Below are 13,296 nucleotides of genomic sequence, written 5' to 3'. Positions count from 1 at the left end.
TCCTGTTGGCCCAGCCCCTGCGAAGCCAACTAACGGGGCGCAGGACACCAGAATGGTGGTGGCCGGGCTCAGAGGAAGGCGGGGCTTCTCTTGGAGACCGGTGTTGCAGTGGCAGTGCTGGCACCTGTGAGTGCTCACCACTCCGAGGACGTGGATGTGGGCTCCACCTGGTCTCCTCTGGCCAGGTGGGACAGGCTCAGGTGGGCTGAGACTGGAATGGGCCTGTTCAGGGAGTGTCCCGCCCCTGTCCCCCAAGGCCCAGCCATAGAGCCAGAGCTGGTGTGGGTGGGTAGCTGGCCTGGGTATCGTGGGGTGTGTCTGCAGGCACTGGCATGGGGACTGGGGCAGTCCTTCCAGGAAGAGCAATTGGACTGTGGGGAAGGGGGCCCCCAGACCAGGCCAAAGTCCAGGCTCTTCAGGCCGAGGCAGGACTTCAGCCCCTGGCAGCCGGTCAGGCTGCTTCGGAGAACAGGTTGGGATGGGCCCTGGGGACTGGATGGTGCTGAAGCCACAGGCAGAAGCAGGAGACCCGGGTGGGGGCTGGGGACTTCGGGCTTCGTAGGTGGGGAAATAGGCAGATCTGACCAACTCAGACTTCACAGGCTTCACCTCCCAGTGCCCTGGCTGGTTTACTCTGCAGAGTGGCAGTGACACGCCAGCACCTCCCAAGACAGGATTTGAATCCCCCCAGGGGCTGCCATCCTTGAGCTCCTGCTTGGGGCCAGCCTCTGTGCCACACCCCCTCCCCTTACTGTGTCCACCTCATTCTTGGGTACCCCAGGGAGGCGGGCACGGTCCTCATGATCCTACTTTACAGGTGAGGAAACTGAGGCTGGGGAAGATCAACTGCTTTGCCAATGTCAAGGCAGCTGGATGGGGGACGGGGCTGGAACACGAGTTTCTCTGACTCCATAGCCCATGCTCTTAATGCACAGGAGAATAGGTGGGGATGGGTCCCTCGGCTCCTGGCCACGGCCGCCCAAGTCCCGTGTCAGAGTCAATCAACGTGACTTTCACTGCCATGTTTCCGCCTTGTTTGATGTTATTTCTTGCCGAGCACTGTGGCTTACAGATGCTGCTTCCCTGTCATTCACAAAGAGCCCCCTCATGCCTTCCCCACCTCCTCTTAGGAAGCTCACCCCTTTTCCAGGACTGACCAGCCTTCCACCCAGGGCCCACCCCAGCGAGAATGGAGGGGTCCCCGGGCTTGTGAAGCCTGGCAAGGAGATAGAAATTTATCCCGCGCTGGTGCCAATGGTGGGACCGTCGGGAAGCTGGCAGGCTTTAGGGAAAAGACTTCCCCGTGCTGACGGTCGCGGCTTGGCCTTTATTCCCAGGGGTACGTGGTGCCGGGCGGGCTTCTCCCAAGTGACAGAGGCGGGGTCTGCAGGTCCCGGCGCCCGCAGAGCTCTCGCGCGCCCCCGCGTGGCCGCAGACCGCAGCGCCGCTTCAGCAGCGGGTTTTGAGGGAGGAGGGGGCCCGACAGGGAAGGGCAGGAGGAGCAGGGGCAGGGTTTTGGGGCCGGCGCGCCGGGAGCCCTGGACCTGGGCTGCGAGGTTTATTACCAGCACCGTAACAGCCAAGCAGGGACTGGCGCTGCGGGGGACAGTGGCATGCCGCCTATGGCCTGGGATAAGCTGGGGAGGCAGGGTCCGTCCGCGTTCAGCAGAGCATCACAGCGGGCCGGCCGGCCCAGGGCTGCAGGCGGCTCCCAGAGGCTTCCTGGAAGAGCAAGCAACACGGGTTGGTCCGCGAGGAGAGGACGGGGCAGGCTGATGACAGGTCTCGTGAGACAGGTGGAGCAGAGGTGTGGCTGGACTGGAAGGCAGGGGCCGTGGGAAACAGGCTGGTTGTGGGGGCGGGGGGGGGGGAGGCAGCTCTGCCAAGCTGCGCTGAGAAGGGCTTGTGTGGAGATTCCTGGGAGCGCACAGGTTGGGGGCAGGTGTCGACTTGGGGGTACACGATGATGTGAGGCTTCAGACCCTTCTCCCAGGGCTGTGGGCTGGGAGGGGAGGGGTTGGCACTGTCCCAGGTCTGGCTGTCAGTGTGGGTATCCCAGGAGAGAGAAGAGCAGCCCCTAGTCTTCTGCCTGTTCTCCTTGCTGGGGAAGGAGGACTCTGTAAAGTCAGGGCAAAGGGCTGCGTCTGGTCCACAATCTGCCTTTTTTTTTTTTTTTTGAGATGGAGTCTGACTCTGCTACCCAAGCTGGAGTGCAGTGGCACGAACTGCGCGAACTTGGCTTACTGCAACCTCCGCCTCCTGGATTCAAGCAGTTCTCTGCCTCAGCGTCTCCAGTAGCTGGGGTTACAGGCACACCATCACGCCTGGCTAATTTTTGTATTTTTAGTGGAGACAGGATTTCACTATCTTGGCCAGGCTGGTCTCGAACTCCTGACCTCGTGATCCACCCACGTCAGCCTCCCAAAGTGTTGGGATTACAGGTGTGAGCCACCATGCCTGGCCCCCACAATGTGCCTTTAATTTGCCACATGTACTTTCAACACTGCCTTTAGAGAAAAGAAGCTGGCCCAGTGACTGGGCCCCTGGCTCATGCCTGTAATCCCAGCTCTTTGGGAGGCCAAGGCAGGAGGATTGCTTGAGGCCAGGAGTTCAAGACCAGCCTGGGCAACAACTATTTTTTTAAAACTAGAAATAAAAAAATTAGTTGGGCGTGCTGACGCACACCTGTAGTCTCAGCTACTCAGGAGGCTGAGGTGGGAGGATGGCTTGAGCCCAGGAAGTCTAGGCTGCAGTGAGCCGTGATCACACCACTGCACCCCAGCCTGGGCAGCACAGTGAGAATCTGTCTAAAAAAAAAGAAAAGAAGCTGGCCACAGAGAACACTCTAGTTCCAAATGGAATTGACCAGGCTGCCTTGATAACTCTGGTTCCCGCAGCTCTTAGCAGCCTGCTCAGGCCAGCAGATGCTGCTTGCGAAAGATGGTTCTTCGGCCTTCTTCCCTGCTTTGCGTTCTGTGACCTCACGTTGGTAGCTTGAAATGGGCCACAGTGAGAGTGTCCATACCACGAAGTGGGTAAGGGCAACAGCAGGGCTTTCTGAGGGGGATCTAGAGAGCTGGTTTGCCGGGACGCCACTGTGGCTGCCGCTCGTGAGAATGTGCATAGTCCCGTGGCCTTCGATTTTCTGTGCTTCAGTTTCCTCGCATGTGAGTCTGAATAATGACTTTTTCTGAGTCCCTCTCTTAGTTTATGTGGAGAACAAATGGTTGTGGTCTCTAGCGCCGTGGAAAGCTTATCATGTCCCTGACAAGAGCTGGAAGACTGGCTTCGAGGACCAGAGCCCCCAGGGCTTAGAGAGGCAGGCGCTGTGGCCGAACGTACTCAGGACCAGTACCTTACAGGCCACCGGCCACTCTTTGGTGCTGCTGGACCAGTCAGCTAACGCCTTGGGTTCCAGTGTCTTCGTCTGCATGAGGGGTTTGGGCTGAAGGGTCTTCTGGTCCCTTTGGGTGTGACACTTTGCATGAATGTTCCTCTCCACTTCATGCATCTCCACATTCCTGCTTCTCTCAACCCCAAACCCACTCCTTTCTCTTTTATTTATTTATTTTGTAGAGACAGGGTCTCACTCTTGCCCGTGCTGGAGTGCAGTGGTGAGATCAAGGCTCACTGCAGCCTCCACCTCCCGGGCTCAAGTGATCCTCCCGCTTCAACCTCCCCTACCAGTAGCTGGGATTACAGGCACCCAACACCACACCTAGCTAATTAAAAATAAATTTCCTATAGGGACGGGGTCTAACTATATTGCCCAGGCTGGTTTTGAACTCCTGGGCTCAAGCGATCCTCCTGCCTTGGCCTCTGGAAGTGCTGGGGTTCCAGGTAGGAGCCACCACGCCCGGACTCATTCCTCTCTTGACTCATGAGAAGCCCTTGGCTTTTCCTATCTCAGCAGCCCCGTCTTCCCAGTGAATGCTGTGGCCCCATCTCTTCTCAGTCCACTCCTTCTGGCGGGGGCTTTCACTGAGTCCCATAGCTTGCACTGACAAGTCTCAATGTAAATTGCCCGACTGCACGGCATCCCTGGTTGTGGACTCATCTGTACCTGTGCCAGGAACAGCTGCACGTGGCCCCTTTGCTGGCACTGAGACTGATTGCGGCCGAAACAGAACTCTCGGCTCCCCTGACTCCTGTCCCTAACATTTTAGCAAGTGGCTCAGGACCCAAGCATCGGACCCGTCCTTCGTTTTTCTATTTTCTTCACCTCCCCCTTAGTCTGTCCACACTCCTGGAATGTTGCATAGGCATTTTGAATCCGTGCACGTTGCAGCTTCTCCATCCCTGCCACTGGACCGTCCCACTAGGCCCTATGGCCACTTCCTGCTCCCATTTGTGTCCCTGGCGCAGCAGTGACAGTGACTCATTGAATCACGGACCTCAGACCCTGTGTAAGCTCAGCTTGGGGCTTCCCCCACCCCCGCCGTGCGCATCAAATGACCTCCTGTCTCGGGGCTGTGGTCAGCTCGTGTTGGAGCTTGCTCGCGTGCCAGCCTGCAGGCACACTGGCCTTCTTTCTGTCTCATCCAGAACATGCCGGGCCCGTCCCCCGCAAGGGGCCTTTCACTGGCTCTTTCCCCTGCCTGGAATCTCTTTCCTGGAGGCTGGCGTGCCTGGCTTCTTCTCGTCATTCTGGTCTCTCCCTAAATCCACCTTCTCGGAGAGGCCATTCCAGTCCGGACAAATGAAAAGGTAGCCCCTGCTCCATCCCTGCCTGTGGCCGCCTATTCTCTGCCATCACCACCCTCTGAGCACTCGTGTGGATTCATTTGCTGTGTGTTCTCTGCCTTCTTGGGCCTTTAAATGGCAGGTCCTGGATTCCAGGGACTGGACTGTCTTGTTTGCTGCATATCCTGAGCCCAGACCAGAGCCTGGCTTGGAGCTGGCTCCCGTTACATACTTTCAGGATGAATGAATGACTTTCTTCTGCTTGGCCTAGTAGGCTGTGGCCGCACAGACAGACAAGGGAGCACTGTCCTCGGAGGCTCCCGGGGAGTTCCAGGAACACAGTCCCAGAGCTCTGCTCCCAAAAGCACCCCCTGTGATGGCTTCCGAGCTGTCCCAGTGGAGCACAGAGGCATGGCAGGAAGGAGGTAGGTGGCAGCTCTGGCCAGAGGCTGAGGAGTTCTGGCATCTGGGGGAGGGTGGGAGTTCTGGCCACGGGTCTGGGTGGTCTGCTCTGGAAACCAGAAGCAGAGAGGCTGGAAGGGTCAGCTTTGGGGTCCCCAGGATGATTGCCTCTCGGTGGCAACCAGGTCAGTGGTAGTCACTGGCCTGGTGGGGGGCCAGCAGCTCTGTTCTGGCTGCCTAGGACCTCAGGGTAGAGGGTCAGGGAGCATGGGGCCACCCTCCTGCCTCTGCCTTCTGGGTCTCTCACCTTGAGCCGTGGGGTGTTATGCGACCTCAGACAGGAGAATCATGGTCCCCAGCAGTCCCATCATGAGGAGCGGCTGGCTGCTGGGCAGGAGAGCTGACCCTCCATCAGGCAGGAGAGCTGACCCTCCATCAGGCAGGAGAGCAGACTCTGAGGAAAGCCAGAGGGCCGGTGAGGGAGACAGGGGTGGCTCCTTACCCAGCTCCTCCACCATAGACTCAGGGTCCTCTGGTCCTCCCCACGAGCCCCTGACTTCCTCTTTCATGGCTCCCTTGGTCCCATGGCCCTTGTCTACCATAGCCCTCCATAGCCCTGCTCAGTGGGGCCCACCCCTCTCCGGCCAGGCCCCTCCAGGGTCACCACCTTGTCAGTTTCCAGGTGACCTTTGTCCCCAAGATGGGTCAGATTCAGATAGGGAGCTGTGTGCGTGGGAGGCTGATACTGGAAAATTCCAGAAAGGAGGCCCTCAGGTTACGGTGATGGGGAGTGGGGCATGGGGATCCAGCGGTGTGTTCTGCACAGCAGCCCCCTGGGCCACCCTCACTCCATCCGGCCCCCTCTTGAGCAAGCCTGCCCCCTCCTTTGGTTCACCCTTTCGTGACCCCTGAGATGCACAAGGTGCTTGTGAGAGGTCATGTGTTGTGGGAATGTGAGGAATTTTGGTGTTCCCCGAATCCAGGGAGAAAGAAAGGGGGGTGGCCTCACTCAGGGCTGGAGAGGTGTCCTGGTCACAGTCGTGCAGGCACCCACGTGTACACACGTGCAGTCCAGAGCAGGCCGGGGTGTGGGCAGAGAGCAGGCCAGGGTGTGGGGCCCCCTGCCCTCACCTGTTCGCAGCATGGGCCGCAGGGCACCCGGGTGCCCGTCATTGGCCTCTGGCACGATGCCCAGGAGCTGGCACATGAGCTCGTACACGTGGATGCTCTCAAAGGGCTCCACCTCCAGGCCCACCTGGAAGCTGGGGCCCACGGCACGGAAGATGGTCTTCATGTCCATGTCGTTGTTGTCAAAGCCGTGCTCCCCGTTGTTGAACTGGACGTTAACTCTCTGCCGGGAGCGGGCAAGGGTGTCGGGTCCTTTTTGGGAGCAACAGACCCTCTCCACCCACCCTATCCACCCTATGAGCACCCACCCCTTAGGAAGGAGCACCAGCATGGGGGCTGGAGGGGTTCTAAGACTCAGTTTCCCTGAATTCTGAGCCTCTAAAGATCAGTCGCCCTAAAGAGGGAAGGTCAGGGATGGTCCTGTGAAATGAACAGAGACCAGACCCCGAGTAAATGGGAGGGGAGTGGGCAGTTCCAGGCTGCAGGTCCTGCTTCCTGAGCGGTGTCCAGTGCTGACGCCCATTGGTCACTTCCTTTCTGGAGACGTCTGCTCCCTAATCTGTGCTTTGCCTCCGGCTCAGCATCTCCATGCTCCCTGCTAAGGGGAAGTTGTGCTCCTGCCTCTTTCCTGCCTCTTCCGTGTCACCCTTGGGGCTGGACTTCTACACTTTACCCTGGACATGTAGGTTGCGAGCGTGTGCATGCACACTCATGCACACACACATGGATGTGCACACATACACACACGCCTACTGCACAGTGCCTGGGGCCTGAATGTGGAGGGCACACACACAGGTACACACACACTATTGCATAGTGAGGGGTGTGTCTCTTTGGTGCTGATGCTCCTCAAACTGGGGACCATCTCTACAAAGATGGAAGGAGAGGTCAGACGCGGTGGCTTACCCCTGTAATCCCAGAACTTTGGGAGGCCAAGGCAGGAGGATTGCTTGAGCCCAGGAGTTTGAGACCAGCCTGGGCAACATGCAAAACACTGTCTCTACAAAAAACACAAAAATCAGCCAGCTGAGGGGGCTTTCACCTGTAATCCCAGAACTTTGGGAGGCTGAGGCAGGGGGATCACCTGAGGCCGGGAGTTCAAGACCAGCCTGGCCCACATGGCAAAACCCTGTCTCTACTAAAAATACAAAAGAATTAGTCAGGTGTGGTGGCAGGTACATGTAATCCCAGCTACGCTGGAGGCCAAGGCAGGAGAATCGCTTGAACCTGGGAGGCAGAGGCTGTAGTGAGCCAAGATCACACCATTGCACTCTAGCCTGGGCGATAAGAGTGAAACTCTCTCTCAAAAACAAAATACAAAAAAAGACACACAAAAATGAGACAGGCATGGTGGCATGCACCTGTGGTCTCAGCTACTTAGGAGGCTGAGGTGGAAGGATCGCTTGAGCCTGGGAGTTCAAGGCTGCAGTGAGCTGAGACCCTGGCACTGCACTCCAGCCTGGGCAATAGAGCAAACCCTGTCTCAAAAAAAGAAAAAAAGGAGACCCAAGCCCTGGGAGGGAGCCCCCGCAGGTGGTGCCTCCAGCAGGCAACTCACTCCGTGGATGACGTAGCCGAGGTCGCTGTACATCAGCAGGGGCGTGATCCTGGGGTTGTTGGCGTAGTGGAAGGCCTCAGGGAACTCCTCCTGCTTGTAGACGTGGAGCTTGGGGTGGGCGTCCTTGAGCGCGTTGTACACCTTCTCCAGCCTCCCATCTTTAGGGAGCAGCATCCCGTTTGGTCCGTAGTCCAGGAGCTCAAACTCGATGTCCTGGAAGGTGAAATTGGGGAACTTGTGGAACTCGACCAGGTCGCCAGCCCTCTTGTTTACGGTGGTCATGCCGTGGTCGGACGTGACGATCAGGTTGAGGCTGTCTGTGAGGTGGCTGTGCGCGATGCGCTCCCGGAGGTAGCCCACGGTCCGGTCCACCTGTTGCACCATCTCCTTCCTCTCCCGGGACTCGGGGCCGTACTTGTGGCCCGTGGAGTCTGGCTCCCCGAAGTAGAGCGTGACCAGATCCAGGTCCTCCTCCGTGAACCACGCCATCACCGTGTCGACGTTGGCTCTCCACTCTGTCTCGTTTTTGTAGTTGTGCAGGACGCCTTCCTTCCGGCTGCGCGTCACAGCCACCCCTTGGTAGGTGACATTCCCGCCGGGGTAGAAGAAGGAGCCAGCCTTCAGGCCCTGCCAGACAAGGCAGCATGAAAGACAGGACTCCTCAGTGGTGCCCCTCGCCCCAAGCCTGTGAGCACATTTGCTCTGGCTCACCTCCTTCTCTGTCCACCCACCCCTGCTCCTAGCTGCAGCTTCAGGGCCTTTCATTTCTAAAACATCTCTGATCTCATGTTCCATGGGGGGAAAACTCAATTTCATAGAGGAAATGACAGGTGCCCACTAGACTTGAGCACTAGATGAGACGTCACTATACAAATGTTCCTGGATGCACCCTGTCTGTCTCGTCATTGGGCTGTAATGCCTGCCTTGAGGCCACATTGCCCAGAAAGCATCCACTTCTCACCCTCAGTCTGGTCTGCCCTGCCAGGCTCTGGTCCAGGCATGAGTCTGTCTGTCTGTCCACCTGTGTCCCCTCCACCTGCCCCTCCAGCCTTCTGCCTAGCCACCTGTCTGCCCCAAGTCGCTTGGTGCTTTGTTTAGAATTCATCTGTCCCCTCCCGTCCACTCCCTAGGGACATTCTTTCCTTGGATGAAATGCCATGAGATGCCGGGTCCCTTCTTTGGCTTCTTGCTCACGAGTCCCTGGAAGGAGCCCTGAGTGGGTCTGTGGGTCCTTCTGCAGTGAGGGAACTCCAGCTCAAGTGGATACCTTGGCTGTAAGGTGGCCGTGGGCTCTGGCATTTATTCCAGCCTTATCTTGGAAACCTCCACTGACTTTGTTGACTAGAAGCCTCGCCTCTGGGCCAGGAAGCCTCCAGGACATTGCAAAGTGGGGAGATTCCTGGGCCAATACGATAACCCACCTCGCATTTCCTCTTTGGCCCTTTAGAATTTAGCTGTTCAGCTCAGACAGAGACGTGGGGAGGGAGAAAGTCATTTAGCGGTTACTTGCTTTCTCGTGGAGTCACAATTATCTTTCCTGCTGACCCTCACCCCCATGCCACAGGGCCGAGGGTGTAGTTCTCCCTCTGACTGGGCGGGGTGGGGGGGCAGAGCAATCCCTCTTGCTCAGGGCTGCGTGCATGGGCCGAGCAGGATGCAGGTTAGTTTTTACCAGCACCCACTACCCGCCCCTTTTGGGGCCCTGCCTCACACTCTTCTGAGCTGGGGTAGGCTAGGAGCCCTGAGACCTTGGAGTGGGGAAGGGGTCCTCACTTGGTCCCAAGCCTCACCTGGGCAAGCTCAGTGTGGGCGGGGGTGGCATTACCTGCCTCTGGGCTGTGATCCAGATGGGCACGCTGCCGTTGTCCCACCACCTCTGGACGCCCAGCGTGGCGTGGTAGGGCAGCTTCACCTTGCTGGTGGTGCTGTAGTACATGTTGTGAACCACCCCGTGGTTCTCGATATATTTGCCTGCGGGAGGAAGGGGAAAAGGGCGGTGGGAGGGAACAGGGGTCACAGAGGAGGCCGGACCCAGGGCTGGAAGAGGTGAGCCAAAGCGGCCCAGTTTCCCTTGTGTGCTGGGTGGGGAGGCAGGCCTGGGGCAGGGCTAGGGGGAGCGGACTTCCTCCTGGACTGCCCCCTGGGAGCCAGGGTTCAAGGTCATGTCCGAGACGAATTATTTGACCTAGAGATTCTACTTCCACTTTCGGTTTGTCCTGCAGCTGGCCGGGCACATCAGCAGGGACGCACGTGCAGGGATGCTGGTGGCAGCCTTGTTTGCTTTAGCAAAAGATTGGGGGTGACCTCCACGGCCATCAGGAAGGAAGTAATTAAGTAAACACTGGCCGAGCCATCAGATGAAATCCCAGGCAGGAATTTCAGTGAACCGCATGGAGGTCCATGAGATTTTTTGAATTTATTTTTGCACAGGAAACACGTGCCTATGGTACTAAGTCCAAAGGTGCCAGAGGATAAATGATTCCCAGAAAGTCCCTTCCTCCTGTGCTCATCTGTGATGCGGGGAGTGAAAGGTGCTCATGGATGGGAGGACTGCACACCTCCCTTCGTGGTTAGAAGGGGCCGAGGTCGCAGAAACGCTGCTGTGGGGACGCGCTGGCTGTGTTAGGGTGATGGGGTCCCACCACATTCATGCTCACTTGGAACCTTAGAACGCAGCCTTATTTGGAAGTCGGGTGTTTGCGGATGGAATTAGCTAGGTAAGGGGATGTGTACTGGAGACGGGTGGATGCTCAAGTCAGCGGCTGGTGTCCTTGAGAGAAGAGGGAAGCTGAGTCCAGACACACGCAGGGGAGAGGCCCTGGGAAGGCGGAGGCAGAGGTCAGAGGGATGCTGCCACCAGCCCAGGAATGCCAAGGATTCCTGGGGCCCCAGGAGCCAGAAGAGGTGAGGAGGGAGCCTCTGCCAGAGCCTGCGATGCCCTGGCCTTGGGCATCGCAGATCCCTTTCCGTGGTTCTTGCTGCAGCAGCCCTGGGCCACCTGCTCAGGGTCTTTGGAGGATGACCCAGGTCTGAGCCATGGCTGTGCCCCTCGGGAGGGCCGGTGATGTTTGCTTTTCACTCTCTAACACCATTTTTGTGGTACTTGACTTTGTATTATTATTATTATTATTTTTGACTCAGGGTCTTGCTCTGTTGCCCAGGCCGGGGTGCAGTGGCATGATCTCAACTCACTGTAGCCTCTACCTCCTGGGCTCCAGCAATCCTCCTGCCTCGGCCTCCCATATTTGACTTTCTTTTTTTCTTTTTCTTTTTTTGTTAATCAATGAGAGCTTGTTATGTTGCTCAGGTTGGCCTTGAACTCATAGCCTCGCCTCCTCAAGTGCCAGGACAACCGGCCGGAGCCACCGCGGCCCCCTCTTTTTTTTTTTTGAGATGGAGTCTTGCTTTGTTGCCTAGGCTGGAGTGTAGTAGTGCGATCTCAGCTCACTACGACCTCCACCTCCTGGGTTCATGCAATTCACCTGCCTCAGCTTCCCAAGGAGTTGGCATTACAGGCATGCATCACCACGCCTGGCTAATTTTGTATTTTTAGTAGAGATGGGGTTTCACCATGTTGGCCTGGCTGGCCTTGAACTTCTGACCTCAAGTGATCTTCCCACCTCAGCCTTTCAAAGTGCTGGGATTACAGGTGTGAGCCACTGTGCCCAGCCCCATATTTGGCTCTTTAGAAACCTATGTCTGTGTTGTCTACAGCCTGGGAAGATCTGTCAGGGAGGTGTTGGCTGGGAAATGGAAAGGATGGAAGGGAGAGGGAGAGGCTGGCACAGCCAGGAGACCTGGAGGGGTGGGTGCAGGAGGGGAGGCGTGCGAACCAGTGGGAAGCCCAGCACATCTTTCCCAGACCCTGAGCCCACCACACTTCCCTTCTCCTGAAGCCCTCTGGGGTTGCTGCCCTGGCTTTGGCCATGGTTTAAGAATCCCACTGGGTGTTTTTCTTCATCCTAGATCTGTTGCTACCAATGGTGAGAATTCTTTTTTTTTTGAGACAGGGTCTCATTCTGTCACCCAAGCTAGAGTACAGTGGCTCGATCTCGGCTCACTGCAACCTCTGCCTCCCTGGTTCAAGCAATTCTCCTGCCTCAGCCTCCTGAGTAGCTGGGACTTAAGGCATGCGCCACCGCGCCTGGCTAATTTTTGGGTTCCAGGCTCCTCCCTAGAGTGGGGATGGTGACACAGGGGATGTTGACCAGGCTGGTCTTGAACTGCTGACCTCAGGTGATTCACCCACCTCAGCCTACCAAAGTGCTGGGATTATAGGGATGAGGCACTGGGCTGTGTCCTGTGCATGGAGCAAGACCTCTCACCTTCATCCCACACGACAGAGCTCTGTGCCACCTGGGTTCTCAGGCCCACCCGCCCCCAGGCCCCATCCCGGGGCGTTGCTCACCAGTGACCAGGGTGAAGTGGCAGGGGCTGGTCATGGTGACAAAGGCAGGGGTCATATAGCGTGCCTTCACCCCATCTCGGGCCATGGCGTCCAGGTTGGGGGTGTCCACGTCCTGGTCGTAGTTCCAGCGGAAGCCGTCGAAGGACACCAGGAGCAGCTTGTGCCGGGAGCCCTGCCTGTGGACCGGTGCCCCGGCTCCTGGAGCCAGGAGTGTGGCCAGAGCCACAGTGAGGAGGATCGCTGGGCATCTCATGCTGGGCCTTCCAGATGGACAGGCACACGGGGTGCCAGGCCAGCTTCTGCCAAGGAGGAGGGCAAAGTCCCAGGGTCACGGGGGCTGATCTCATCCTGTGCGTCTTTGCACTGTGGCTGCGGCCCCAGTCAGTCACACCTTGGGAGTGGGCTCCCCAGCAGTGTTGGTGCCACCTCTGGTCCCAGCCTCGAGTGCGTGGGCTGGCATCAACTTGGGCGTGTCTGCCTTTATTACCAGTTGTGCCCTCAGGGTTCCAGGCTCTCCTCCCTAGAGTGGGGATGGTGACACAGGGCTCAGGGCACAGCAGCAGGAGTCCATTCCACTGGCAAAGTTGTATCCTCTCCCCGTCCCGTAGCAACCGGTGGCTCCTCTGCCCCAGATCACTCTGACCCCAGGGGACCCAAGTGAGGATGGGGTGGGACCCCCTCACCAGGCCTTTGGGGGCACATGGGCCTCAGGCCTGCCTGGGCAAGGGCCCGTGGGGTGGGCTTCCTGTAGCCAGGGCTAGGACCAAGCCTGGGTCACAGCATGGCCTTGTCCAGGGGGAACCCCAGGCTGGGTGCCTCTTCTTCCCCTCCTGCTCCTGTTAGGGGCTCCTGAAGGGTAGGGAGCCGACCTGGAACCTGATGGCTCCAGCACAGCATCTTGTGCTCCTTCTTTCTTGGGGTGCTTCCTTCTTGAGAATATCAGAGGGGGCCCGGGGCTTGGACATTCTTGCTTGTTGGACTTTTTGACAACAAGGGGTCAGAAGAGGGGGATTCCCTTGTTACCATGGGCACATGAGGGGTGGAAGGGGAACCCTGAGTTCAGGGTGTAGCCCTCCCTCCCTCCCACCATCTCTCCCTCCCCTTCTCTTATCCTCTC

General features: G+C 58.0%; 1 protein-coding gene across 1 annotated transcript; it reads right to left on the bottom strand.

Moving 5' to 3' along the window:
• Positions 1-1,016: 1,016 nt before the first annotated feature.
• ENPP7 (ectonucleotide pyrophosphatase/phosphodiesterase 7) lies at positions 1,017-12,452 on the bottom strand. The gene is made up of 6 exons (XM_017972903.5): positions 12,180-12,452; positions 9,597-9,742; positions 7,772-8,398; positions 6,217-6,436; positions 5,393-5,539; positions 1,017-1,722 (listed from the first exon to the last, which is right to left on the bottom strand). The coding sequence occupies exons 1-5, from the start codon at positions 12,430-12,432 to the stop codon at positions 5,409-5,411; spliced, it is 1,377 nt and encodes a 458-aa protein (XP_017828392.4). The 5' UTR covers positions 12,433-12,452; the 3' UTR covers positions 1,017-1,722; positions 5,393-5,408.
• Between the last annotated feature and the right edge of the window lie 844 nt (positions 12,453-13,296).

Source organism: Callithrix jacchus, chromosome 5, assembly GCF_049354715.1.
Source record: "Callithrix jacchus isolate 240 chromosome 5, calJac240_pri, whole genome shotgun sequence".
NCBI lineage: Eukaryota > Metazoa > Chordata > Mammalia > Primates > Cebidae > Callithrix > Callithrix jacchus.
Note: the sequence above shows the minus strand (reverse complement) of the source record. Positions and strands in the feature narration are given on the sequence as shown.